Below are 26,060 nucleotides of genomic sequence, written 5' to 3'. Positions count from 1 at the left end.
AATATAGCTTGCACAAAGAAAGGAATAATCATAGACAGCTTTTCACACAAGTTTATAGCGTTCCCTCCAACTCAACAAAACTCACGGATTGTTTAAAGGAGCCTGGCACTGATTTTCCTCCACCTCAAGTTACAGCGATTGCTCTGCAGGACAGAGATCTGATTTCAGCGGCAATAACAAGGGCGCATCAAACACACCAAATGTAAACACAAAGGTATGATTGGATAGTGTCTTATCCAGATAACATATTCGGATACAGATCACATGTTAATACCAGGTGTAATTGAGGTAAGAAAGAGTTCATTTAGTATTTCTACCTCCACGTTTCCTCTCACACTTACAGTAATGGTAAAGATAGCCTGAGAAATGTACGCCAAGTTTATCTTCATAAATGTAATGTCATCACTGTTACAAAGAAGCTGTTGTGAATTTGTTGTTTCCTAAAGAAAAACAATGAGATGAAAAGATCAGATTCATTAATGGAGCTAATGTATCCAGTGGCCTACTGACGTTGGTATGCTGTTTAGATGTAGCTGACCAGATTCTATCATAAGCTACAAACACCCAACCACATACATCTAGAGTTAAAGATGGACACTGAGGGTGTGCTATATCACTCAGTACAGCACCAGTCTGTGTATGAGACATACAGTACATCAAATCAATTTGATGTATATAGCCCAAAATCACAATCACATTGCCTCAATGGGCTTTACAAGCTGTACAGTGAATGACATCCTCTGTCCTTCGTCCCTCGATTCAAGCGAGGAAAAACCTTGCCATGTTGATGGAAAAAAAGACCCTTTTAACAGGGTAAAAAAAACAAACAAAAAAAAAACGATGGAAGAAACCTCAGGAAGAGCCACGGAGGAGGGACCCCTCTTCCAGGTTGGACAGACATGCAATAGATGTCGCATGTGCAGAAAAGAGCAACAAATCAGTTTGCAAGTTACATTAACACAAAGTCTGATACAAAGTATGTTAACAGTATCTAACATAAAGGTGTACTAAGGACCTGTACTAGTCTAACTGTTAGAAATAATGCAGCTGGCTGTCAAATTTAAAGGCTTTATTGCTCGCTAGCTAACAGCAGAACAGAACACTTATTTCAAACCTTCACATCACTTGACTCCTGCTTGTCTGTTCTTGAGACAAACTTCTTCCTTGGTCTTTTTACCTCCTCAGAATGAAAGGTGCTCATCCATATTCACCCAATGTTTGGAGACTACAGCAATTTATTTATAGTTTACAACCTCATGAATAAGCAAGGAGCTTACCCCGCTGAGAGGGAGGTGGTAAATACCTTTCAAAAACTTCACCAGCAGATAGAGAGACCACTTTTAATTCTTCTTCTGCTGCTGGTCCTTTTTAATAATGGATGCAGTCTCGTCTCTTCTGGGCCTGATTTTTTATTTATTTAATTTTTTTTGCTTTATATCAGATTATTTATCCCGTCTCCTTAGTTCTTTAACCCTGAGCATAAACAAAGGTAAACATAGATTAGACTGTAGTATTTTCCCCTAGTTTGCTGTTGTAGTTTTTCATAATATATGTATGTGGAGCCGTCTTGGTGTAAAACAGAACACAGCACAAATGCTAGGACACTGCCATTTCTTTGGTCCTTCAAAGTCATTAAAACTGCAGTTTCCAAGCTGATCGTGTATCCTTCTACTCTTCTTCCTCAGGAAAGTCTTCCCCTGAAAAGACACTGCTTATTTCTTTAAGTTTACCATCAGATAATGCACGTATTCTGCTGTACAGCAGACATCAAATCACTGCCACCTACAGACAGAGACATGGAAGTGCATGTCTTCCAGACCCTGTACACTGTATGAAAAGCAAAGACTTTATAGTTCCTTTCTATTTGCAGATATTAAATTGTAAGCTGTAGTTCGCAATTGTCTCCAACAAGTGATGGCTGTCCTCTGTTTGGTCTCATCCACAAAAGTGTTTTTTCAACCAAAGTGTTGGAGAAGATACTTTCAGTGAAGTTGTGAGTACAAAGAGAATCATCAACATTGTTGTTACAGTGCCGCCGATGAGGACGTAACTTCTTATCTCCTCGTATAGTTCCTTTGTAGATGTCTTCACCTTGTCTTATTAGGCACTCCTGCATATATTTCACCCAAAGTTGGTTTGAAACTTACAACGGCAGCGTTGAGCGAACCTGTGAGAACAAAGAGAATGATTCATGGTGTCATGTGTTTTTATCTTTTCTCTCTGTAGAGAATTTTTCATCTTTAACACTAGCCCCGCATGGACACACGCTACCTGGAAACAATGCCATGAATCCCTAATTAAAGGGCTGTTAAAATTGATATAAATGATGCATAGTGAGATCAAACAGGGAACAAGCCCAGGACCAGATGGCTGATGGGAGAAGCAGCCACTCTTTCAGGCCCCTGACACCTACCTGCCTCCCCATTTTTTGGTCCGGATGAAGTATAGAATCAATGCAGCTATTGTAATGTTGTGACTTTTATATTAACTCTAATTTGCATGCATAAATTTCTGCCACTCTGCTGTTGCTTCCCTCAAGAGAAATCATGTTGTTCTCTTTTGAAAAGCCTGTTTCACAGACATGCACACACTATGTGCTGCTATTGGATTAGTATTCTTGTCCCACAATTAATTCCCATGCCCTAAATTTTCACTGTTTAACTTTGATTACTCTAACCATTCCTCAGAGGAAGACTCAGACTCTCTTCCCTCAGGCGCATTTGATACTCGGTGTGCAAGAGCAGATGTTCTCCTCCAGGACAATATCCGTTCCAAAACCAAGTGCGTAATAATGCTAATGCGGGAGGGTGGGAATAGTTCCCCTTCAAATCATGACCCAATCATCACCTGTAGCATCTTATTTGGGCGCGTCTATTTCCCTCAGATCATTAAAGAGCCGTCGGAGCCAATTCACCTTTAGATTGACATTGAAAACTCAAACCGTATCTACCGAGGGAGATGAAAGTGAAAGTGAAAGGACCTTGTAGCGCCGAAAAAACCCTCCTGCGATGATGCTGAGTGAAGCAGGTGTGGCTTCTGCTAGGTGTTAAATTCATGTCCACAAACTGTTTCACTTTTCTTAGATTTTCTTTTTTTTTTTTCTTAATCAAGCCAGGTTACTGAGGGTTCACAGTGTTCCAGACGCATCACTTCTTCTACAGCTGTTACTCGGGCCACTGAGGGGCAATGCAACCAGCCGTAAACACTTTTAGCAGGGCACGTTATAAAGCTGTCGACGATGAATTTGTTAGCCAACAGTGGCTTTTAAAAACATCAGGCAGACTTGGAGCAACACTGGCCTTCATTTTAAGTTGTGTTCCTGTCTGCTTGATGAATATAAATCAAATCTACACACCATTTTGGTTTAATCTTTGCTTTGGTCTCCACCGATATCTTTTCAGACCATTATTTGGTGCTGGGCGAGTAGTGAAAAATAAGTTTGTAGAGCTTGCTGGCTGAAAACAGCACTGATGGAAGCATCTTGCACTAAACAAAACTAGAAAGGTGTTGGCTGTAAAACCAAGACAATGAGTTGAAACATGCTAAAAACGCTCCATAAAGGGAAACAGCTATTGGGTGATAACCCTTTGTGGGTTTATCATCACAGGTTACACATTTTACACAACACATACTCATTTGATCCACTGCGTGAATATTAAACATTCAACACGCTCACTAACCTTTCCTTTTCGGCCTCTTTCAGTCACCAAACAAGCCCACCATCCCTCAGGAGAAGATCCGACCCTTGACCAGTTTGGACCACCCCCAGAGCCCGTTCTACGACCCCGAGGGAGGGGCAATTATGCCTGTAGCCAGGCTGGTGGTGGAGCGCATCGCTAGAAAGGTACAATGTTATATGTAAAACCCATATATGGGCATGTACACTTATGTGTGGAATAAAATCATCTCACAGTGATAGAGTTGTGATCAGTTGGAGCAGGTATGTATGTATATACGAGTATTTAGTGACCAGAAAAACAAAGAACAGAGTTCCTTGGATTAGCAATTTACAAAACGTTCAAGCATGTTACATGACAGAGCCAAAGCAGCTATAACCTTTTTGAATAACTTTGGGCCTGGACTACAAGTACTTAAAATGTTGTATCAATTGGAAAACCACAGTTTAGTTTGTCTTCAGTAACCTACATTAGTAACTCCATAAATTCTGCATTTCTGCAGCTGTCAGAATTTTCACTCAAATTCTAAATAAGTAGAAGACAGGTAACACAACACAATAATGTTTCATCAAAAAGATGCCTTTTTAACCAAATGTTTTTAATTTCATATGGTTTAGTTTTTATACTTACATTGTAATTTCAAATCATGAGTGCTGCAATTTTAATTATAACTTACACGAGAACTGTTGGAAGCTGCAGCTAATGACTCTTTAATGTTGATTCTTGCCAAACAAGTCATGATTGTGTATTACTGAGCAACATTGATTTGAATACTATGTACATAAAAATTTTTACTTAATGGATGTCAAAGTGTTTTTTCTAAAAAAGTGAAATAAAAGAACCTTGCAGGCTCCTCAACAGCAAACAGCTGCATCCCTGAGTCAGACTGTTCTCATGCTGAAACAACATGACTTTGTCTTGAACCTGTGTTAACTACTATATGCAACATAGTACAAATATAGGCCAATTAAATTCCCATTGTAATGGTTTTACAGTAGATTTTCCCCAAATCATTTGGCCGTACTGTGGCTTTGTTGATATAGAAAACTTCTCCGCATCCACAGTAAAGTCTGACCAATACTTGATTTTTGGAGCAGAGTAAAAGTTTGTAAAAACGATACGTAATGGAGGCAGGATACTTTACTGTTTACCATTTAACTTTGTTGTCTAAAATGACATCAGTGCACTGAGCCAGTAAGCTTCACAAAGGTCTTAACAGTTACAAATTACCCCAAGCATCTGTTTTTCCTGTATTATATTCCAGCCAAAAAAGTTTGTCTCTCAACATTTGTTCCTTGTGTGTGCAGGGTGAGCAGTGTAATGTGGTCCCAGACACCATAGATGACATCGTCGCTGATATTGGACAGGAGGAGAAGAATGAAGGTACAGTAAATGAACACACACACACACACACTCTTTCTTGATTATCATTATCAGGGAAAGGCCCTAAACAAGATACCATAGTTAGAGTTAAGATATAATAAGTTATGATTCGACCCCTGACATTACATGATGTTACATTTCTTACTGTTCTTTGAACGTGACGGCTTCATCAGTTCACTCTGTTTGCAAAACACTCACTGTAACTATGGACTCGCAGCCTGAACCGACACTGTGGGGATTCAGTGTCTGCTGATGCTCAAGGACACACACGCAGCTCATTACAGACACAACTGGTCTGAGCAGAGTCTCCGATGGGCTCGGGTCAGATTGTCAGATTGCACATCTGTCTGGGCTTTGTCTCCTCCCTGCTGTGAGGAGGTGAGCGACCCACAGCTGCAGAGCAACAGAGGCGTCTGGAGCAGGTCCTGTCTTTATCTAACATACTTTATATTCTGTCAGGCGTCACAGATCCTGTCGCTGATGTTTCTGACCGGTTCTCTTTCTCTCTCACATTTGAGAGGACAAAAACATTTAGGATTTTGACGATCCTCTGGCTTAAAACTTACATGCGACAAACAGACTTTTATGCTGAATGTGTCTTCAGAATGTTCATCTTTTTCCATTCCGTTAGTCTGCTGTTGTTTTCTTTTAGGTACCCTCAGCTTTCATGTACTTCATATAATTCAGCCTCTTTCATTGCAGTTGAATTGCAAGAGATTACGATGTTTATTCACTTGTAAGGCTACATATAGTCTTTTACCAACACTGACTTTATGTTTCATAACTAAACATATAAGATTTATAAAGGGATGTGAAGGGGATGTTGCATCTGTCATACATGTTACTATGGTGGACGGTATAAGCCACAACATGCACAAAGAATTGCAAAGGGGTTTTTCATTTTTGGCAATGCAAAAGTAACTCCGTACAATACTTTAGATCTGTTCATTGTTAATGGTGGTTAAGGGCAATGACTTCTGGGAGTCTTGCCATCACTGGAAGTTCCAGGAGGCTACAACACCCAGCTGCTGTTCACCGCAAACTGGTCCAGCATATAACTCCTTATGAAATGTTTATGCTAAGCTTGGCTAGCTGCCTGCTGTCTTCAGCTTCATATTTAACTATATTTGTATGGGCCGACCATAATCTTTGCAAATAGACCACAAGACCATTATTTGTGGTTAATTACACACTGACATTATGATGGAACATGACGACTTCTGCGAAACCTGACTTAAACTTTCCCTAAACTTACCAAGTGTTTTAATTTAAACCGCACTGAACACAGAACCCACCTTCCTCCATATTATCTTGATGGAGATGAATGATGTCACATTTTCTAAATGGGAAAAAAAAGGCAGCAATTACAATTCCCCCAAACATATCAAGCAAATCGAATGAATAGTATATTCATATTTTGTCTAAATTGAGGGTAGGCAAGACCGGAGTTACAGATGTTCTCTATCCTTTGTCGACCTGCATACTGGCTAAACAGGACAGACGGGTGCGTAACGACGTTTGGCGATGTGCATGGATGCTTCGTGCTTCTTTTTTACTGTAAGTGGCCTCGGGTAGGGTACAGGATTCTGCAGACGCCGCAGAATTCCTAACAAGGATCTCCCGCCGCCTAATAAATGTCCTCCTCAGTCAGTCATAGACCATTTGCTTCTTCCCCTCCTCCTTTCCCCCTCTTACTCTATCCGTCCCCTCGTTCCCCCTCATCCCTCCTCTTCTCTGTGTGCGATGGCACTACAGAGGTGAGTATCTATTCCTGCTGGTCCCCTTGTTCCTCTCTGAGCTCCACTCCTTTCACTTACAGATCAGCCCGACTGTCCTCTTTACCTTCCTCCTCTACATCTCCAGCTCCTCTCTCCCCTCATTCTCTTCTGTCATTACACGTTATCCCAGAGAATTGGACCCACTCAGGTTTGTCCCTGAGGCCTGGTGGTATATTCTCTCTCTCCTCTTCTCTCTCCTCTCCTCTCATTTGCTCTGCCTCTCTGAACCCCCGAGAGAGCATTATTAATTGAAGCCGGTACCCCTGCTACTTCTTGTAGCGCTGCACCCGCTGATAATTGGACAAGACGTTCACAAATCACACTCTTCTCATCCTCCACACTCCATTCCCCCCCCCCGCTCCTTCCTTCCCTCCTTCAGATGTCACACCGTGGCCTCTTGTGGTCCAGTACCTGCAGTAATCACCTTTTGGATACCGTGTTAAATAATCAGTGTCAGCCCAGTCCCCGATCCCCTCCCCTCCCCTTTACTGTGACGAATCAGCTCAACGGCCGCATGGGAATGAAGATAGGAAAGGAAGTCTTGAAAAGCAAATTTAACTAGCGATAAAGATGCGATTGAAATGAGGAAAATCAGAATGCCTCTTTTCCTTCGGTATCTCCTCCCATCACTGAACGCCCCTGTGTGTTTCCCTCCTAGACGACACACCGGAGACTTGTATCTACTCCGGCTGGTCTCCCTGGTCGGCATGCAGCAGCGCCACCTGTGAGAAGGGCCGCCGGATGAGGCAGAGGATGCTGAAGGCCCAGCTGGACCTCAGCGTGCCGTGTCCACACACTCAAGACTTCCAGCCCTGCATGGGGCCGGGATGCAGCATTGAGGGTAAAAGCACACACGTATACATGCACGCACAGATAACAGTACAGTGGCTGCTTAAAAGGTGTGAGAGTTATTCACCTGCTCCCACTGGAAAATGTCAGTAGGGACTTTCCCTCAGCGAGACTCTCCACTGTACTGGCTGTAAGCGGTCGATGGTGCTTGTACTGCGAAGAGGCTCATTTCTAGAGCCATACAGATATAATTAATGGAGGATTTGGAAGAGAACAAGCATTCTCAGCCAGTTTTCCTTCAATAACTAACCTTTATTTGACCGTGTGGAAGCACTTCCAGTAACAAAGCCAGAGTGGGAGAGCAAATCATTCTTCATTTCCCTCATTACTGTGAGTGTAACTGCTCTTTAATTCGCTCTGAACAGGGCCAAAAACGAAGCCGTATCTCACTAAAGGGCATTAACGCACATAAAAACCTGGAGCGTGGCATTTTTTTCCGAATTGATTTAAAAAAATGAGTCCCGCTGCTACCGTAGGCTGCTGTCAACAAGCAGAAATATTTCAGAACGCACTGGGAACATAAATATGGTTTATGAGTTGCACTTTTGAGCCGCGCTAATGCTGGTGCTCTGAGCCATGTACACCATTTTGGTCCAGACTGAATTTTCCTGACAGCTTTTGCACGGATTACCACCAAATTTGGTTCAGACAGTCCTGTTCTCCCTGGGATGAATGAGTGTAATGCACTGGTTTGAATTTTCTCACGGCCTGAGCTGTATTTTGTGTTTAGTGTTAATTAGCAATTGTTAACATGCTAATCCAGTAAAATGAAATGGTGACATGAGGAACACCGTCAGCGTCCTGAATGTGTCGCTGGAAGAATGCTGGAATGCTCACAGGCTTCAAATTTAGCTTTGTTTTTTTGTATTTTGCCTTTTTTTTTTTAGATGTTTCTGTTAGCTGTTATTTAATCAGGTGTATTATAGCAGCATAACAGCAGTGATCTATTTTGAACCTAAATTCCCTTCTCTCCCGTGAGTATGACTAGACACATTTTTATTTTTATGTGCGTTCAACAGATTGAACCGATTTCTGAATTTTTTTGAATGATTTTATTTTTTCCTGAAAAAAAAAACAACTTCACAGCTCAAAAACACTCACTCATGGGGAGATTTACTGAGGATATATGGCCCTTTTTAGCCATTGAACAGTCAAACTGCACTGTAAATTGTGCATTTGGACACATGCAATGTATTTTTAAGGTGTTTTCTATTCAGTAGATATGCAAGACGAGGATGGAAACTCTACAAATATCAACTGTATATATTTGAAAGACACACTGGGACACATGAGATGTATCCTGTGTGTCAGAATAGGCAGAAAAGCATGCAGCATATTGCACAAACTCCACAATGGGACATACTAGATATTTACCTGGCATGCTGAATAGTTTGTCAGTTTCTGTATTGGAACACAGGGTACGTCTGAAATGTAACATCTTTGTAAAACTGAAAATGGCAGCACTGTTACATCCAACGCACGGAGGGCGAGGGACTAGAGTCAGGTTGAAACAGTCACTGAGAGAGGCGAACACCTTAGAAGGGGACAGAAGATCAGTGAGACGTGGTTCAGACAGTGACAACACCTTAGATACAGCACGAGAGAACGTTGTGATGAATCAACAGACACATCATGAAGTTACCTGACAGTGGAGCTCATTCTCACCTCATTAAGCAGCAGAACTGTTCGTTCAGTGCAAAATGATTAAGTGGCCACTACTTTATAAGTACGTTTTTTTTTTATTTTGAAGAAGCTTTGAAAGCTCTGGATTTTTCATGACATGTTCAATCAGTGATCTTGTTTTAGCCGATAACGAATTTCTGTTGAACTGATATTTCAATCAAGTGACTGAAGTCAAGATAATTGTTTCTCATGACGGTGTGATAATTATTATCTCAACAGAAAATCTTTAACTGTACGGGAGATTTTGTTGTCAGTGGCCGTCTGCCCTGAGCAGCAGAGAGATAATTCCCCAGACACTGACTGACGATGAAAGTTAAGTACAAATGCAGCATGAACGTATTGAAGGCAGAGAGAGAATCATATTGACATGGACAGCAGCAGGATGATGAGCTAACAGTGTAGGCGTGTCGCTGTGCTATTGGGTGAGCTGAATACACCGCCCCCTTCTAACGCCCGCCAATGTAATAATGTCCGCAAATATAATAAACCAAAAACTTAATAAAAATCTGCAGCATTTAATGTAATAAACCCACAAATGTATTACATTTTACGCAAATGTAATAGCCGCTGACTACAAGCTAGGAAAGTTGTGTTGCTACTCCGACCGCTTCGAGTTGAAAATCTCTTGACTTTTCAGAAAGGTGCTGCTGATATCGGTTTTCATTTTCTGGCCCAGCCAATAACATTCACTGTATTTTTGCACCCACATCCTTCTCGTTCTGATGTCAAATTAAAATCAAACGGATAGTGAACCACAAAGAGGCGGTGTCGATCATACAACAGTGTTTTTTCTCGCTTCATCTCAGCATTTTTCTGCCCGCAGAAAAAAACAGCATGTGGCCACGAGCCCTGAGGATTAGGAAGAAAAGAGTGGACACGTTCACTCTCCAGTTAATTGAATCTTTATTATCAGTGTGATCACATACAACACTTCTCTTAATCTTAACTTTTAAATTTTCTACTTCTGTTTTTTGAAGCATTATAAGTCCTGACGTGTGATGACATGTGATGTCATTAAAACCTGCAAAACTTATTGTCTGATGAATTTGAAAGTGAATGGCCTCCTTTAGCAGTAGAGACTCGACTATCTCAGTCAACTTTACGTGCGTACTGAGGTGACACACGTGCAGCTACAGCCTCCATTTACTTTTATTAATTTTATGTTTATTAACAAAACTTTGGTCTTTCAATGTTGTCCTGTGCTCTTGTTTAAAATGTTTCATTTACTAGAATTTTACCCACAAAGTGAAGGGTTTAACAGCTTCTTCCACCTTCCACCGTTGCATCACATGACCGCCCAGAGTGTAGAGCACTGGTGTTTGGAGACCAGTGAAGTATTTCTATAATGCTGTAAGTTGTGCAGATTTCTCTCTGTGAGCACAGAACAAGTATTAACGTCTAGCCACAAGCCTTTTCTCTCTCTCACAATGTCAACATCTGACTCAGCAGAGGGTTTATTGTATATGTCAGATTTATATCATAATGGATAGACAACTCACTGTCAAGCTTTTTGGATCACTGCAATACAAACAGGCTTAATCCTCAGCTGATCCGCACTTCAACTTACAATATTCACGTTTGGATAGTGGAAACACTATATCTCAATCTAGCTTTCGTTCATGAATATCTCATAAACTATACGTGCTCTGCTAATCTTGCTTGACACACAGGTGCCCCACAGGCGCATGTTGAACATAGGTCAGTTATTAGGTATTCTACATTTTGGCTGATAACTCATGAACCATTTGGAGAAGAAGAAATATTTTGTTCAGTGGGTTCCTTGGAGGCCACTTGAATTGGATCCCCCAGTGTTTCTGACACCACATTTGGTACATTCCATATTTAGATCTGTTTGTTTTTTGTTATCACTCATCCTTTGTCTGTTATTGGTTATCAAACCATGATTTAAGGCTGGAGTAGCCTACTGTTGGTATGGGTGTCTTTCACTTACTAAAGTAATATACACACCATATCTTTACTTTTACTTAAAGATGCACTGTGTAGTTTTGGGCAAGACATTTCAATCAGAAGTTTCAATGATTGGCTCCTTTTTTTATGCCTTAACACACTAAATAAACAATCTTTCTTTGTTTTCAGGGCTGAATAAACTGAATAAACAATCTGACCTTAAAGGACAACACAGTTTCATACTGTTTTACTTACGTGGCGGACCCTGCCACCTGTACAGCTTCAAACAGTGTTCTGGGACCTTATTTTTCTGTGAGAACAGCTTATTTTTTCAGTTATGGAAAAAAATACATACTCTCAAAACTTCTGGGAAGTTTTACAACACTGTACATCAGACACTGACACATGTCACCTCTCTATGTACGCATCCTTATTACATGCATACGCTCACTGTCAAGAGTTAACATCTGAACTTGTTGAAGTCTGACAAAGATATGCAACATGCTTATCTAGTCAATTGCATTTTTTTTAACTCCAGAAAGTCAAACAAACATAATTGTATAGTTACACAGTGATCCTGCGTCACACACACAAGCATTTCTTTTGCCGTAATCCCTTCAGAGTCGGGGCGATCAGTGAACCCTCAAAATAATAAGCAGATTAAAGTTTAGATGTTTATCTCCTCCCGACTATACAGAGTCAGCGACCGTGTGGGTGGTTCATTCTGGCTTAAATTGATGGAATCTGGAGAAAACACAAAGCTGCGGCCTCATTTATATTTCACAGCCCGGCAGGATTATTTTATCCAGAAATTTAATTGTGCAGCCGTTGCATGACAATAGGGGTTATTGTTGTAGGGGATTACTCAGTGTTTGAAGAAAACAGGTGAAACTGAAGAAGCAGGTGGCAGCCCAGTGATTACAAGGAGAATCTGTAAACTGTGAAAGCAGAGGCTGCCTGTGAAGACCACACAGCTCTGAATCTGTTATGGCTACAGCAAGAGAATATGCCACAAAATACAGCAAATCCCTAATTACACAGTGTAAGCACTGGTGATTGGAAACCTTAATTATTTCGCTGATACATAACAGATTAAGTGGATTAGCTGTTGATGCTGAGCGTCCTCCTGCAACCAGGCTGCTTAAACCAGGATTTGATGTTGTTTGCCTTTGACTAAAAGAAATCGGTGCACCATGCCGCCATCGTTGTTGTTAAAGATAACAGGGACAACAGGGGGATCGTGTACGTCCAGGAATCTCATTAAGCTGTGGAAACAAAGTGAAGATGCAAAGGCACAGGCGTGTTTAACAAAGCGGCGATTCGTGGCTCACGGTAATCCAAGTATCAAAGCAGCTGACAGATGTGTTTTACACAAACTAGCGTTAAGTTTTTCCCAGTTCATGGCATCGGGGAAGATTCTCTCTCTGGTTTTCATCGAAGTCGACAGTTTGATGGTCTTTTGCTGCGCCGCGATCCCGCAACAAACACAAGCATGAAACCCCGGGAGTTTTGCTTTTGTCCAATTTCCAGTGAAGTTGTCAGTGTGGAACAAATGCTGCGAGGCCGCACAGTCAGCGTCTGTCTTCCCCCTACTCACTCTTCCTTCTCTCCCAGCATGTCTACCAGCTATCAGAGGAGTGGAGCTCAGGCTGCTCAAGGCTGAGAGAGCTTCACACACACACACACACACACACACACACACACACACACACACACACACACACACACACACACACACACACTTCCAGCCTTCACCGCTCCTCTTATCGATTATCAGACAGCAACATGGATAGCATTTTGTTCCTGGGCACCTCTCTTTTGTTTTCATTTAGCGCTCCGTTAGCGTGCGGTGGGAGATTGATAATTGCAGGGTTCACGGTGGGGCTGAGCAGGGACCGACGCCCGGGATGATTAATATTCCTGGGAAACACTTTGGCTCTCAGGAGGCCTCTTCCGAGCTGGAGATACCTGTATCTTTTATTAATGATTCGCTTAGTTCTGCTTTATTAGGCCACAGGCGGTAAGCAATGCTGATCTCAGTCTGTTGGAAGGCAGAGTGTGAGGGAGTCAAGTGTGAGTCAGAGAAAAATCCATGCCAAGTTGCTCAAAGTTCATCTATCATGTATAAATAATTTGTGCACAATTGCTCAATCTCATTTCCAATTTACATCTTGGGGCTTTTGTCCAAAGCGACGTAGAGTAATTCATAACCTGACGGCAGTGGCTACCATGCGAGGTGCCGACCAGCACATCAGGAGCAGCTTGGGGTTCAGTATCTATTGCCCAGGGACACAGACCAGGGGAATTGAACCAGCGACCTTCCGATAACAAGACGCTGGCTCTACCCTTCAGCCACAGCCAGCCACAGTTTTTGCCCTCACCCCTCTTTTTCACATGCTCCCATGCCCCTGAGGACAGAGTTACAAGGGGTATGGGTAGATATCTGCCCTGTGAAAGACCATCATACATCACCTGTAGTCGTCAGTGGCGTTTACGTAAACAGGTGCAATTGGACATTTACTGTATGTGAGCTCTCTTACGTTGCCGTGGTAATCCTAGTGTCATCATTGTCATTTAGCTCACCCCCGTGGCCAGTATGTAATGTGGTTAATGTTTCTGTTCCAAGTTGGTACATATCAGAGACTTGGACAGAGATGTACGCTATTGAGATTTGTTGAGGATGTGCCGTGTCACGTTCATCTTTTATTAGTTGACGTTCACACCAGGAGATGGAGGGGATGATGTTAGAGTTAGAGGCCACAAGGCTGCCAACAGGTCGCTGCAGTTGGAGTACGCGTTTCAGCCTTTGTGTGTGTTACTGCTGGATATTATTCACTTCAGCCTGTTTGAGCTGACAAAACCAGATGTTTTTAGGAGACTTCAGGAGATTTCTAGTCCTGTATGTGGTGACTAAAATCACAGAGGTTTCAGGGCAGGAACATCTTCAGCTGTGATCGTAGCCACCATGGGAATTCAAGCCAGCTTATGAAATGTTTGTGTCCACAAAACCAGGTGTTTTTAAGGAGAACTCGGGACTTTCCAGCTCTGTTTGTGGGGACAGAAAAACAGGTATTTTTAGCCAAAGCAAGATGTTGTCCTTAAACCAACCAAATTTTCCACTTTTGTTCAAATGTTCAATTTGAACCTTTCCTACATGTGCTGAGCTTACATCTATTCTGGTGACTGGGTTGAGTTTACCTGATGGAAAAAGGACAGCATGGACGCTCACACTTTGTTCACAACTTCATGCTATCAATCATGTCAACAAAGAAGAACACCTAGGCAGTAATGTTAGCGGTGCTTTTATGGGCTAATACCCACCCTGCCAGACTGCACTGATATGAGAGGAGTGGTACCAAGTGCAGCGACTTCAATTATATTCCGGGCATCATATGCCTTCAAGGGGCGGGATGCAGGATTCAAATGCGTCAGAATGCAGGACTGTCATTCAGAAATCACCAATAACAATGGATTGCTGCCATTGTGGGACCATTGTGCCATACTACCACATTGTCCCAGTAGGAATCAAGACATCGTGCACCTTGGTGTGAATGCACAAAAATGTGGTAGGAGGAAGGGGTGTATTATGATTGGGTCATATACTATCTGCAGCAGGACAACACTGTCAGAAGAGGTGTTTGAAGGAGACAGCAGTAAAGGGCTGTCAGACTTGTACAGGAACTCTCTGTAAAGTGAAGAATAGGGAGATCTTGAAGTGCCATGCTGGCTAATAATGATAAAAGACACCAGAGCGAAGCCTTGTTAAGCCTGAGAAGCTGCGGTTCACTTTCAGCCGGTCATACATATTGACTCTCACTCCCTCAGGCGCATGCTGTGAATAGAACTGTCCCTCAGGCAACTCGCCTTATTAAAAGAGAGAAGAGGCACTTTCCGAGGAGGAGCTTTTTTTCAAAATGGCACCTTCAACTTCGAGGTCACTTAACGGTTGAAGCCCTGGCCGCTGGTGGAGAGGGAGAGTGTTCTGTGACTGGAGGAACTGGGTTCAAGGGTCCATGTCAGGCATCCTCCTTTTTGAAGGGCCCTTCAGCACTTAGTGTAGCCAAAACAGCTCAGCTGAGAGGGTGTCAGAGTGAACATCTGAAGATGCTTGCTTCATTCCTGGATTTGGAAAAGTGTAAAAAGTGTACTGCTGTCAAAACTCAACACTGCATTAGTTTCCAAATCGTCCTACATGATGTTTTCATTGATTAATTAAAAAGAAAAAAAAAAACAACAAAATAATTGCTGTGATAAATAAATTAAAACAAATACATATTTCAAAGATAGAAGCCTGAAATAATACACCTACATAATCTTTCTTCCTTCCGTCATAGTCTATTTCTTAAATAAAAAAATGTAATTCATAAATAAGTATTTTTTTTTTTAGCTCCATACCATTGCACCGTTGTACTCAGATCATAGCACAGATTGGTCAGTAATCACTGAGTCGGTGGCCCTTCATGAAAGCTGTTCAGAGTGTTTCTTTCACTTATCACTTTGCTCGACATACAGTATATAGGGAAAACCAGGATTGTAGGCAGTCCTTTGTTTGTAATTCAGTTCAGAGATTAGCGAATCTACATTAAATATATTATTTTGAAATCAGAAATCAGAAACCCCTTTATTAATTCTGCAAAAGGGGAAAATTGGTGAGTCATAGGACGGTTCAATAAAACAATAGACAATAATGACAGTAGTAAAAAAACAATATAATGAAAAGGTAAGAAGAAGAGCTAGAGCACAGATAGAAATAAAAATAGAATTGTATATACATTATATGTAAACATATCCCCAGGATGCAGCTGGCCTTCTTGATAAGTTCATCACCTCTCCTCCCGTCTGCTGCTGAGATGCGGCTGCTCCAGCAGACTACTCCATAGAAAATGGCTGATGCCACCACAGAGTCATAGAAAGTCCGCAGGAGTTCCCCCCTGCACTCCAAAGGACCTGAGCTTCCTCAGCTTGGTATATATTTATAAACCTGTGGATATGGTCAGCCTGCCGATAAAATACAGCCCACCTCAGTGAGAGTGCTAAAACACCAGCAGCTGATTTAATAATCAGAACTTCTCCCTCAAGTATTTATCGAAATATCATTAAATCACTGCAGTGGCCTGCGGGCTTATAGGGTGTTTTATAAAATAATTATGAAACACAGCTTTAAACATTCAAAGGGGCTAAAAAGTTTGAAATTAAAAAGCAGCTGCTAAACAAAGTGCAGCGTGACTCAACAGTTAGTCTTGTTCCGATGGAAACAGAGGACGAAAAGCACAAACACACTCTAAAGATTTCTCAGTGCTGAATCCACAAGAAGCCAAATAACAGCCTTTGATTCTTCACAAAATGGCATCTGTTGAAAAGTCTCCCTAAAGCATTACTTCAACTGTTATACAGGGTTATCATTATGTCATAAGGCCACCCTGTCTACTGGGGGCTTTACAGACCAGCACATGGCTGAGAAAAGATGTGGAGGAGAAAGAATCCAAGAGAATAATAGCTACGATTGAAGAATAATGATTGTGATGTATGTAAAATTAAATTCTTCAATGATGACAATTTTCCAACCATTCAAACCTGCACTGCATATTTATCTGAGGCCCACTGAACCAATCACAGTGTTTGTTGACAATAATTTCCAGGTAGAAAACCTCTGCATCATACAACTTCACTCCACTGTCATTTTAGTGGTACATTAAAAAAAAATGTCTAGATGTTCTTCCAATAGCATCTGTTGTGTTTCTTCTTCTTTTCCTGTTGGACAGAGCCGTCGACGTGTATGATGTCGGAGTGGATCAGCTGGTCGGCCTGCAGTGTGTCCTGTGGGATGGGCATGAGGTCCAGAGAGCGATACGTCAAACAGTATCCCGAGGACGGCTCGCTCTGCCAGCTCAACACGGAGGAGACGGAGAAGTGTGTGGTCAACGACGAATGCTGTGAGTCTGTCTTTTTGCCTGGCTGTATGAGTTTGTGCATGTGTGTCTGTGTTACAAAATTTAAAATCAGATTTTAGAATCAACCAACTGTTTCAAATTTCTCAATCAATGCTAATTGTTTGTCTTAATGTGTCTCAATCAGCAGTGCCTTTAATTAGTGTCAGCCTCACAGTTTCACTGCATTTGGCAGGATGTTGAAATGTAAAAAACTTTTTTTTAAATTGCAGTTGTATCGTGAGTCATGTTCAAGTGTGCTTTTGGTGTGCTGGTGTGCTACGAGTGACTTTAAGTTTATTCAATTACAATTTATTATTTAGTAGAATTGAAACAGTATTTCCATATTCTGACTCAGCCATGGACAATAAGTACATTTACCCTAAGTACTTCTTACTTTCCCCAAGTTTTTGTCGTTGATACCGTCCTTTACTGATACCCCTATACAGTTAAATCCACAACAAAACGTACTTACAAGATTAAGAGTTTATATGCAAAGCGTACACAGTGGTATATAAAAAGTAGGTCAAATGTGCAGAAATATCAAAACAGTATCATCTAACACAATGCGGTATGAAAGGGTGTAACAAGTACTTGGTGAACGTACATTTTGGTAGTGATACTGACTTGAGTATTTTTTTTTTCATACTGCTGAAAAAGTGACAAAACAACCGACAAAGATCCTGGTCATGTTGGTGTGAGAGGTGTGTCGAGTAGGGAACATGCAGTGGAGAGAAAACAAACGAAGGGAAAAACAAGGCTTCCTGGTAATCCTGTGGTGGCACCCTATATGATGCACCTACTGAAAGTATTACTTAAAGGTTGCAAAGTGCTTCACACTGAACAGCAGCACATGGAATACAGATACAGTTTAAGAGTACTGAATAGAAATGAACAGTAGAGGCAATGTAAGGTTGGACTGACAGAAAACACATGAAGTCCACATTAGATCATTTTGAAAAATGGCAAAATTCATTTTGTGCAGTCAGAACAAAATTACTCACAACATCATCATCAGTTAATTGCTATAATCCCATGACTGGAGCTCAGCTCTGACAGAGACTGCTGCAGTTTAGGACAGTGATACACTATTACCATGGTTTTAAAAGACATTTCAGTCATTACTGTTTGGTTTATCATGTTCAGTCTTTGTCTTTTAATTTGAGCCATGATACAATGAAAAATGATCCATTCCGTAAAATTAAAGAAGATAAGTGTTTATCGTTCTCTGATTTGACTTTACTGGTCCAGCCACCAGTGGATGTCTTTGTGGCGGAACTTGGTTAAGAACAAAATACCAACATACGGTATATATTGTGTTGCTGTGATTTTGTCCTCCCCACAGCACCCAGCAGCTGCGTGGTGACTGAGTGGGGCGAGTGGGACCCTTGCAGCGCCACCTGTGGGCTGGGAATGAGGAGACGCGAGCGCATGGTGAAGATGCCGCCTATAGACGGGTCCATGTGCAAGACTGAGGTGGCTGAGGTGGAGAAATGCATGATGCCGGAATGCCGTGAGTTATCAAATATTCATTTCCTTTTATTTCCGTGGTACTGCGGTTTTATCATTCTTACATCATTAGTTTATTACTGAGTACTTCAGTTCAGATCAGTTCACTGTGATGAGGAGGCAAACAGATGAGTTTAGTGTGAATCAGGTTAGATAAATAATCATCAGGTTTCATCACATCATCAGTATGTTTTATCACATAAAGCGCAGAACTAAACAACAACTCCAGCTGTTAATCAGCGTTTGTTTGTCCGCTTGTGTTCGCGCGCCCCTCTGCAGATACCATCCCGTGCATGATGTCGCCCTGGTCCGACTGGAGCGAGTGCAGCGTGACGTGTGGGCGGGGCGTACGAACGCGTCAGAGGATGCTGAAGTCCGATCCCGCGGAGTGCACCGAGGAGCTGGAGCAGACGGAGAAGTGCATGCTGCCCGAGTGCCGTAAGGACAAACATGGCCGCTTTTCATTTCCTCACCATCATGTCTAACAGCAGCGGAACGTAACGTAGTATGTTGCTCACCCTGACGGATACTCTGGTCAGAAGAATACTGTTATAACAGGACTTATTGCAGTAACACTGTTTCCTTTGACCCGCACAAAGCACCTCTGTTAATCTGGAAGACTCACTCCCATATATCATTTGGCCCCGTGCCCTTCCAATCCCTATAGCCACTGTGCATTTAGGTAATCATTTAGTATGCCCCCTCCTCTTCTCCTCTGACCTTGGTGATATGCTGAGCAGTACGTCATGAGGTGGCGATTCTCAGAAGCAGAGCGGGCCTGAGAAGTGAGATACAGATGAAAAGCAGCCCGGCGTTAATGATGCACTGTGCACTGTTATATATTTGATTTGCCTACTCAGCATACTGTAGCAAAAGTTAAAGACGGGCTCAGTTTTTATGCCTGACTACCCAGCACTGTAATCCTGTGTTTTCACCCGCAGTGTCGCCGGTCATCTGAATGTGGCCTTAGTGGACGATACAGAATTAGTGACTGGAAAGAAATGGAACCAAAAAGCCTGCAAATTTCTGTTTGGTCACACTGAGGCTGGGCAGACACTGTGCCGATGAAGCTAGATTACCTTTCAGCTGCCCCTGACTAATTTTAGAATTGGGCTCAAAGTCTGCCAGATGACTCGCAGTTTAATGTGCAGTGTGAGGAGGATCCAAACGCTCGGTGAAGCCCATAAATGATCAATGACCTAACCGATGGACCATCTGTCTGATTTACCTCAAGATCCATTTTGTTTTTGATCCGAGCTTGATGTAGTATTAATGGAGCAGTATTTGACACGCTGTGGCTAAACCTGTGGTCTTTAGACTGTGAGCTGAAATTTCTCTAACATTTCCTTTTGCTCTCCCCCTCTTCTGTTCTTCCTTGAAGCCGTTGACTGCATGGTGTCTGAGTGGTCCGAGTGGTCGGAGTGCAACAAGTCCTGCGGTAAAGGACACACCATTCGGACCCGTATGGTCAAACTGGAGCCGCAGTTCGGCGGCAGCGCTTGTCCCGAGACCATCCAGAGGAAGAAATGCAAGATCAGGAAGTGCCGGACGAAAACAAAGGAGGAGAGAGGAGGAGGAGGAGGAGGAGGAGGAGGCGGAGGAGGAGGAAAGAGACGGAGACGGGGTAAACAGGGAAGAGATTCAGCAGTGGAGGAGCAGCCGGCAGGTTGGTTTAAATAATCTGTTGTCATCGATATTAGAGGTGCTACCTGGGAGCGGAGTTGAGATGCTGCTGTCTGTTGTCGGTCCCAGCAGGTTGCAGGATGCAGCCGTGGACCAGCTGGACAGACTGTACCAAGCCATGCGGAGGGGGGATCCAGGAGCGGTTCATGACGGTGAAGAAAAGAGCCAAAGGCACTCAGATGGCCAGCTGTAAGGACCGGAAGGAGATCCGTGCCTGTAACGTTCATGCCTGCTAGGGGGCACTACTGAGCTACAGAGGAGCAACAGGATGAAAATATGGTTTTATTTGATAAAGATGATGCTGGGGATTAACTTTTAGTGTACAGGGAGGTGAAGATGATGGGTTAGTTTGACACTTTGGAAAAAAAGGAGATGAGTTTGTGTAAGTAGAGGGGAAGAAAGGAGGAAATAAGGAGAAGAAGATAATGTGCTGTTTAGTGAAGCCATTGTAGGCATGTAGTTAACCGGCCTGACTTTTACTTTAGACCACAATGGAAGTATTAGAGAGTAACGTCTGTGTCCTGCAAAAATATCCGCTTTTCAGGAATCTTTAGAAAAATAAACAGTCGAAACATGCAGTACTTGTCTGTTTATTCAGTAACTTTGGCCCCTGGGGTCTGAAATAGGGTTGGAATTAGGGTCTTTGTATTTCCCGCAAATTCTCGTAAATCTGACACCAGAGCCAAAGCCACAGTCCAGCCTTCACATTGCATTGCTACTGTTATATGATTCACTTTAACATCTAGATATAAGAATAAGTGTAAACATGGCAAAGTATACCCATATACAGACACAGGATGATTAAAAAAAGTGTGGGACGCTGTGTTTAACCTAAATAAAAGCAGAAAGCAGTCATCATTAAGTGTTCCTGGGCCTGTGCAGTAATCTCCTTTATACAGTCATATGTTTCACAAGGTGGTCCTCGCCCCATCCCTACTTGTAATCGACTGAGCCTTTCCATACCCAATCATGACACCATCGCCTGGTACCAGTGAGCCTGTTCACATGTGGAAGGATCCAAATGGGTGTTTTGTGGAGCGTTGCACAACTTTCCCAGTCTTTTTGTTGCTTGTTTGAAACGTGTTGCTGCCATCGCAGCAAGCACACATTTTACAAAGAGCAGTGAAGTTAATGAGGTCAAACATGAAATGCATTGAATTTGTATTGTTTCCAGTTGAGTAAATTTCAAAAACCAAGAAGAAATGATCCCATTCTGTTTCATTTGTGTTTTACACAGTGTCTACCTTTTTTGGGAATTCAAGTTAAATCTGCCTAAAATAGCCACAGATATCTTTTAGGACAAGGCTGCAGGCAATGTTATAATCTGCTGTATTTACAGGTTAAAAAAGTCTTTTGTGCCCTTAAGGCAGGAAGCATAATTACATCCATAAAAAGGTACCGAGCTTGGGGAAAAAAAATATTGTCTTAAGGAAAACTAATAAGCTTCATACAGAGTGATTACAGCTAAAACATTAGTAGTCTGCTGAGAGGATACACAGAACTTCAAATATGAAGCAAACACTAACAAAGTCTCCATGGTGCATTTTTTCCAAAGTTAAAGCTAGTTTGCCTCAGAGGATGTCGCTGTTTCACCATCACGTAAACTAAAGCATAACATCCGAAAATCTGAATTGAAGTAAATAACTCCCAAAAGGTAGTACAGACAAAAGAGTTTTTGGACCAATTATGGACTATTTTAAGTTGAAAACTGTCACTTATTGATGAGAAAAGAATCAAACAGCCCAAACTGAAGATGTAGGATTTTTTTTTGCAAGACACGGACGCTCGTACAGCAAGTCTCTAAAGACGTATGGATGTACTGTATATCTACTATCTAACCAACGCTTATAAATGACACGACTATGTAAGTACTAAAACACAAAACACTTTCCCTAATAGAACGGATACATTTAAATGGAGATGTTTTATACTGTTCCGATTAGTCTTTATATACTGTACTGCTGTTTATCTTGTCGTTTCAGCTGATGTAGCATTGAACCTGCGATAGCTCTCGCTCCGTCAGAAGATCTTGTTTTTAGCATGTGCAAAGATGATCATGTTTGGTTGGACATTCTGCTTTTCTCTGCTGTAGATGTTGTCTTGAACAGATAAAGCTAAACGGCCGTCTGCCTCCGCAAAACAGGCGGAGGCCTCGAGGTGTCACGTCTCACGTGCGTGCCGCTGCAGGAAGAGTTTGGATGGAGAAACGCTGCAGTGTTTTGGTTTTTGTTTCCTACAGCATCACAAACTGTAGGACAGCTCAACATACAGTCGACTGTTACCGGGGGGCCTTGGTTATGACACTTTATTCTCATGTATTGTTTTTATTGGGCTTTTCGTTGTATTGCCACGATGAGAGTGACGTGTAAAATCTTTTTTTCTAGAACGACTTTAGATTTTGTTTCCTGTTTGAACAAAAATGTCGTCACCAAAGTTCTATTTTCTGTAGATGTTTTCTGGACTCAGTTGCCTTCACTCTTTTCTGTTTTCAGGCCTCTTTCTTTGATTTCTTTGCCTCTGTATCACGTGACTTTTTTCTAAGAAACCACCTTTACAATAAAAAAAACTGTAAATGTGAAACTCCTGATGTCACTGGACTCATTTTATCAGCTTTAGTGTTCTCAATGTTCTGTTTGCTCCTCAACAAAATGTCCCACGTTTTATCAGCTTTGTATATTTTCACTTTTCATGGGACTCCCTCTGGGGTTGGATAGGATGACTTTGAAAGGTAGTCAGCTGCTGAATACAAACTAGGCTATTTTTGAAATAAGTAATGTACTCCGTTGGGGTGGATGACAAATAGCAATCAGATTAAAAAATCTTTTGGTGGCTTTACTGTCACACAGTTGTGTTCCACAAAAAAAAAAGGTTACACAAATACACTAATTTAACAACTAGAACATTTTCAGTGCAACTAAGATATATTTTGCATAGTCAGCATCAGCAGTCAGCATCACACAGTATGCTATGTGTATTCTACAAGGTGTGGGGTGCTGTTTCTTTTGTATTAACCACATAGACATTCTGGTGTCACATATTTTTCCAAGTTGAAGTGATGTTGCCAGGAATGGAAGACTGCTTTGGAGGGTATGCAGGTGGTTTGAACGGTCCATCTTTACTCAGTGATATTTATCTTAGCTATACTTTTTTTTTCAGCATGTTATTTTAAAGGAGTTACAGTACGTTATAACATGAATATGATACTGCGCCACTGCCAGCTTTTAGAAGATGCAGACACAGGCGTCTGTCATAGCTGCCAAGTCTGCTTATTATAAGCGATTTGGGCTTGTTTTTCTGTAAAGTTGCTTATAAATATAGGTAGTTGCAGTTTTTTGGGGGGGGCTTGTTCTTCCTCTCTCCTCTTCCTATTGTAGTCCTGGAACTAAAACAAAAAAGGATCATTACATACAAAAACAATAATAAATGCAATGATACAATTCAATATATTTCTGGATTCAGGGTGAAATGATCTTGTAATGATCTTGTTTTTCTTTTCTTTTTCTTTTTTCTTTTTTTTTTTACCACAACCTAAAAAAGTTGCTTGTTTTGGGCTTGTTTTTATAGGCCCACTTGCTTGTTTCTCTTGCAAGATCTGGCAACACATCATCTTCATTATCCACATGACATATAAGACAACATATTTCCTTTCTTTTATTTATCTTTCTATGATTTATTTTCTATTTTTTGTCTCTTCACTGTTACAAACATGCAGTATTAATGTCTGCAAAGGGTTCAACGGATCATAGATCTAAGACAGGTAAAAGGATCAAATTGGACATAATTGTGTGAAAGAACAGTCCAGGGCATCTGTTTATATTGTTTTATAAAAAGAAAAGGGAAACAAAAAAAAAAAAAAACACTTATTGACTGCGTGGTCACAGAGAGGCTCCCTCTGCTCTGGTGCTGTACTTACAATGTCCTTCCACTAGATGGAGATAGAAGAATACAAATCATGAAGCCTATGAGGGACTCACGGTCAACTCAAGATGACACCGGAGCTCATAAATACAAGAAGTGACTCAAACTCACACATAGTGTTTTTGTAGTTTGACAGTCGTGCAGATATTTAACATCACATCTTCATCTCTGCCTCCCTCATTATTATGTATCATCACCTGTGCAGTGTTACATCCTGTCTTCTGTCTTGTCTCTCACATATTTCCTCAGGAAAAGTAAACTTTTTCCATCTCCAGACATGATCATAAACCCATCGAAACAACTGGATGAATACTATTTTACAAGTTGATTCATCGTGAATAAAGATATGAGTATTCTTAAAGGGGCAGTCCAACAATTGTGCTGTCTGTGATACATGATGATACCTGATGACAGCATTATATCATCATTACAATTTATTTTCTTAGGCTCAACAAAGCTCTAGAAGCATATATTTAGTAACAGGTTGAGTTGTATTCACCATAACTAATAAAATGATGCTGACATGTAAAATTAGTGGACTGCCCCTTTAGAAATCCAGATGAAATAAAATAGACTTGTGACAAAGCTGAATGTTAGGTCTAACTTAAGAGTTCTATTTTGTACAGTGAAAAGGTGTAATATGTAACATTTGTGCATAACAATTTCCAAAAGTGTCTTGACCTTTGTTAAATATTTTCTTGAGTTGTGTATTGATATTATCCCGAACGTTTCCAACAATGTTCAGGCCCAGAGAAATTCTTAAATACAATGGAAATACTTTGGTTTTCTCGCTCAAAACTAGGGGGGGCCTAGTGGGGAAGGAAGTCGGCAAACAAGTAAACTTTGAAATATTATTTGTGCCCGGGTCAAGTCTGAAAGACTTTCATCAGCAGTGGTGGTCATTTCATTGTCATTTGTGTTTCCATGTGTGAATCACAGTGTGAAGTGCCCCAAACAGCGGGATTACTCTACTTTACATTGGAGCAAGGAGCAACGGCACTCACTGAACAGAACAGAACTCGATGTAACTCTATGTGTTTATTCCTCAAGACGATCTGGCTCTGCCACTGCACCCGTGGCGGCTGTGAGCGGTGGCTGTGTGCCCCTCCCCTCTCCACGCTCTCCCCGGCTCTCCCCACATAACCCTCAGCAGATATTTTTTGTTTCGTCATGATAAAGAGAGTGGCAGAAGTGACATACTGAGCTCTTTCTATGTGATGAACTTGTTAAACCCCGACGTCCTCGATGTTGCACATCTGCCGCTGATGTCAAATTTGGGCTGCCTGTTTAAGTGAGCTGTGCAATACAATGAGACGTTAAGTGTTATGAAGTCAGCCCTCATATCACAAGTAAAGTGTTATCGTGAATAATGAATGCTGGATGATGTACAATAGCTTTTGATCTACTAATGATCAATATTGAATGATGTTTTTTTTGTTGCAGCAGTTGGGTCGTGGGCATGGTGCTTCAGCTCGTCCAATGAGAGCAGCGATTAGACGTGCATTCAGCCTCAAACTCAGTATCAGACAGAAGCACTTTGTGACACGTTCCCATGATAATAGCTGCAGTCATTTTTCCTTTATGTAAAACCTCCGAGACTGAAACATTTCACTGAGGATGTGCATCTTGGAGCAGCGGAGGGAAAAAAAAAACAAAAAACAGTCATTTCACATTTTTAATAATTAACCACACACACCCAATTTTTTTTAATCAGGATTCCAAATCAACCAAACACAAAACATTTT

General features: G+C 41.6%; 1 protein-coding gene across 3 annotated transcripts in view; it reads left to right on the top strand.

Moving 5' to 3' along the window:
* The window catches only part of LOC119024754 (spondin-1-like), a 91,983-nt gene extending 69,006 nt beyond the window's left edge, over positions 1–22,977 (top strand). The window contains exons 9-16 of one of the 3 annotated variants that reach the window (XM_037107826.1): positions 3,704–3,844; positions 4,985–5,060; positions 7,497–7,679; positions 17,041–17,211; positions 18,551–18,718; positions 18,994–19,152; positions 20,096–20,380; positions 20,467–22,977. In XM_037107826.1, coding sequence (XP_036963721.1) covers positions 3,704–3,844; positions 4,985–5,060; positions 7,497–7,679; positions 17,041–17,211; positions 18,551–18,718; positions 18,994–19,152; positions 20,096–20,380; positions 20,467–20,633 — 1,350 coding nt within the window. In that variant the 3' untranslated portion in view covers positions 20,634–22,977. Of the gene's footprint in view, positions 1–3,703; positions 3,845–4,984; positions 5,061–7,496; positions 7,680–17,040; positions 17,212–18,550; positions 18,719–18,993; positions 19,220–20,095; positions 20,381–20,466 lie in introns of those variants that run through there. The other 2 variants (XM_037107827.1, XM_037107828.1) reach the window with 2 other exon arrangements.
* Positions 22,978–26,060: the final 3,083 nt, after the last annotated feature.

This window comes from Acanthopagrus latus, chromosome 8 (genome assembly GCF_904848185.1).
Source record: "Acanthopagrus latus isolate v.2019 chromosome 8, fAcaLat1.1, whole genome shotgun sequence".
Classification (NCBI taxonomy): Eukaryota; Metazoa; Chordata; class Actinopteri; order Spariformes; family Sparidae; genus Acanthopagrus; species Acanthopagrus latus.
The sequence above is the reverse complement of the archived record's forward strand: the minus strand, read 5'-3'. Positions and strand labels throughout refer to the sequence as shown.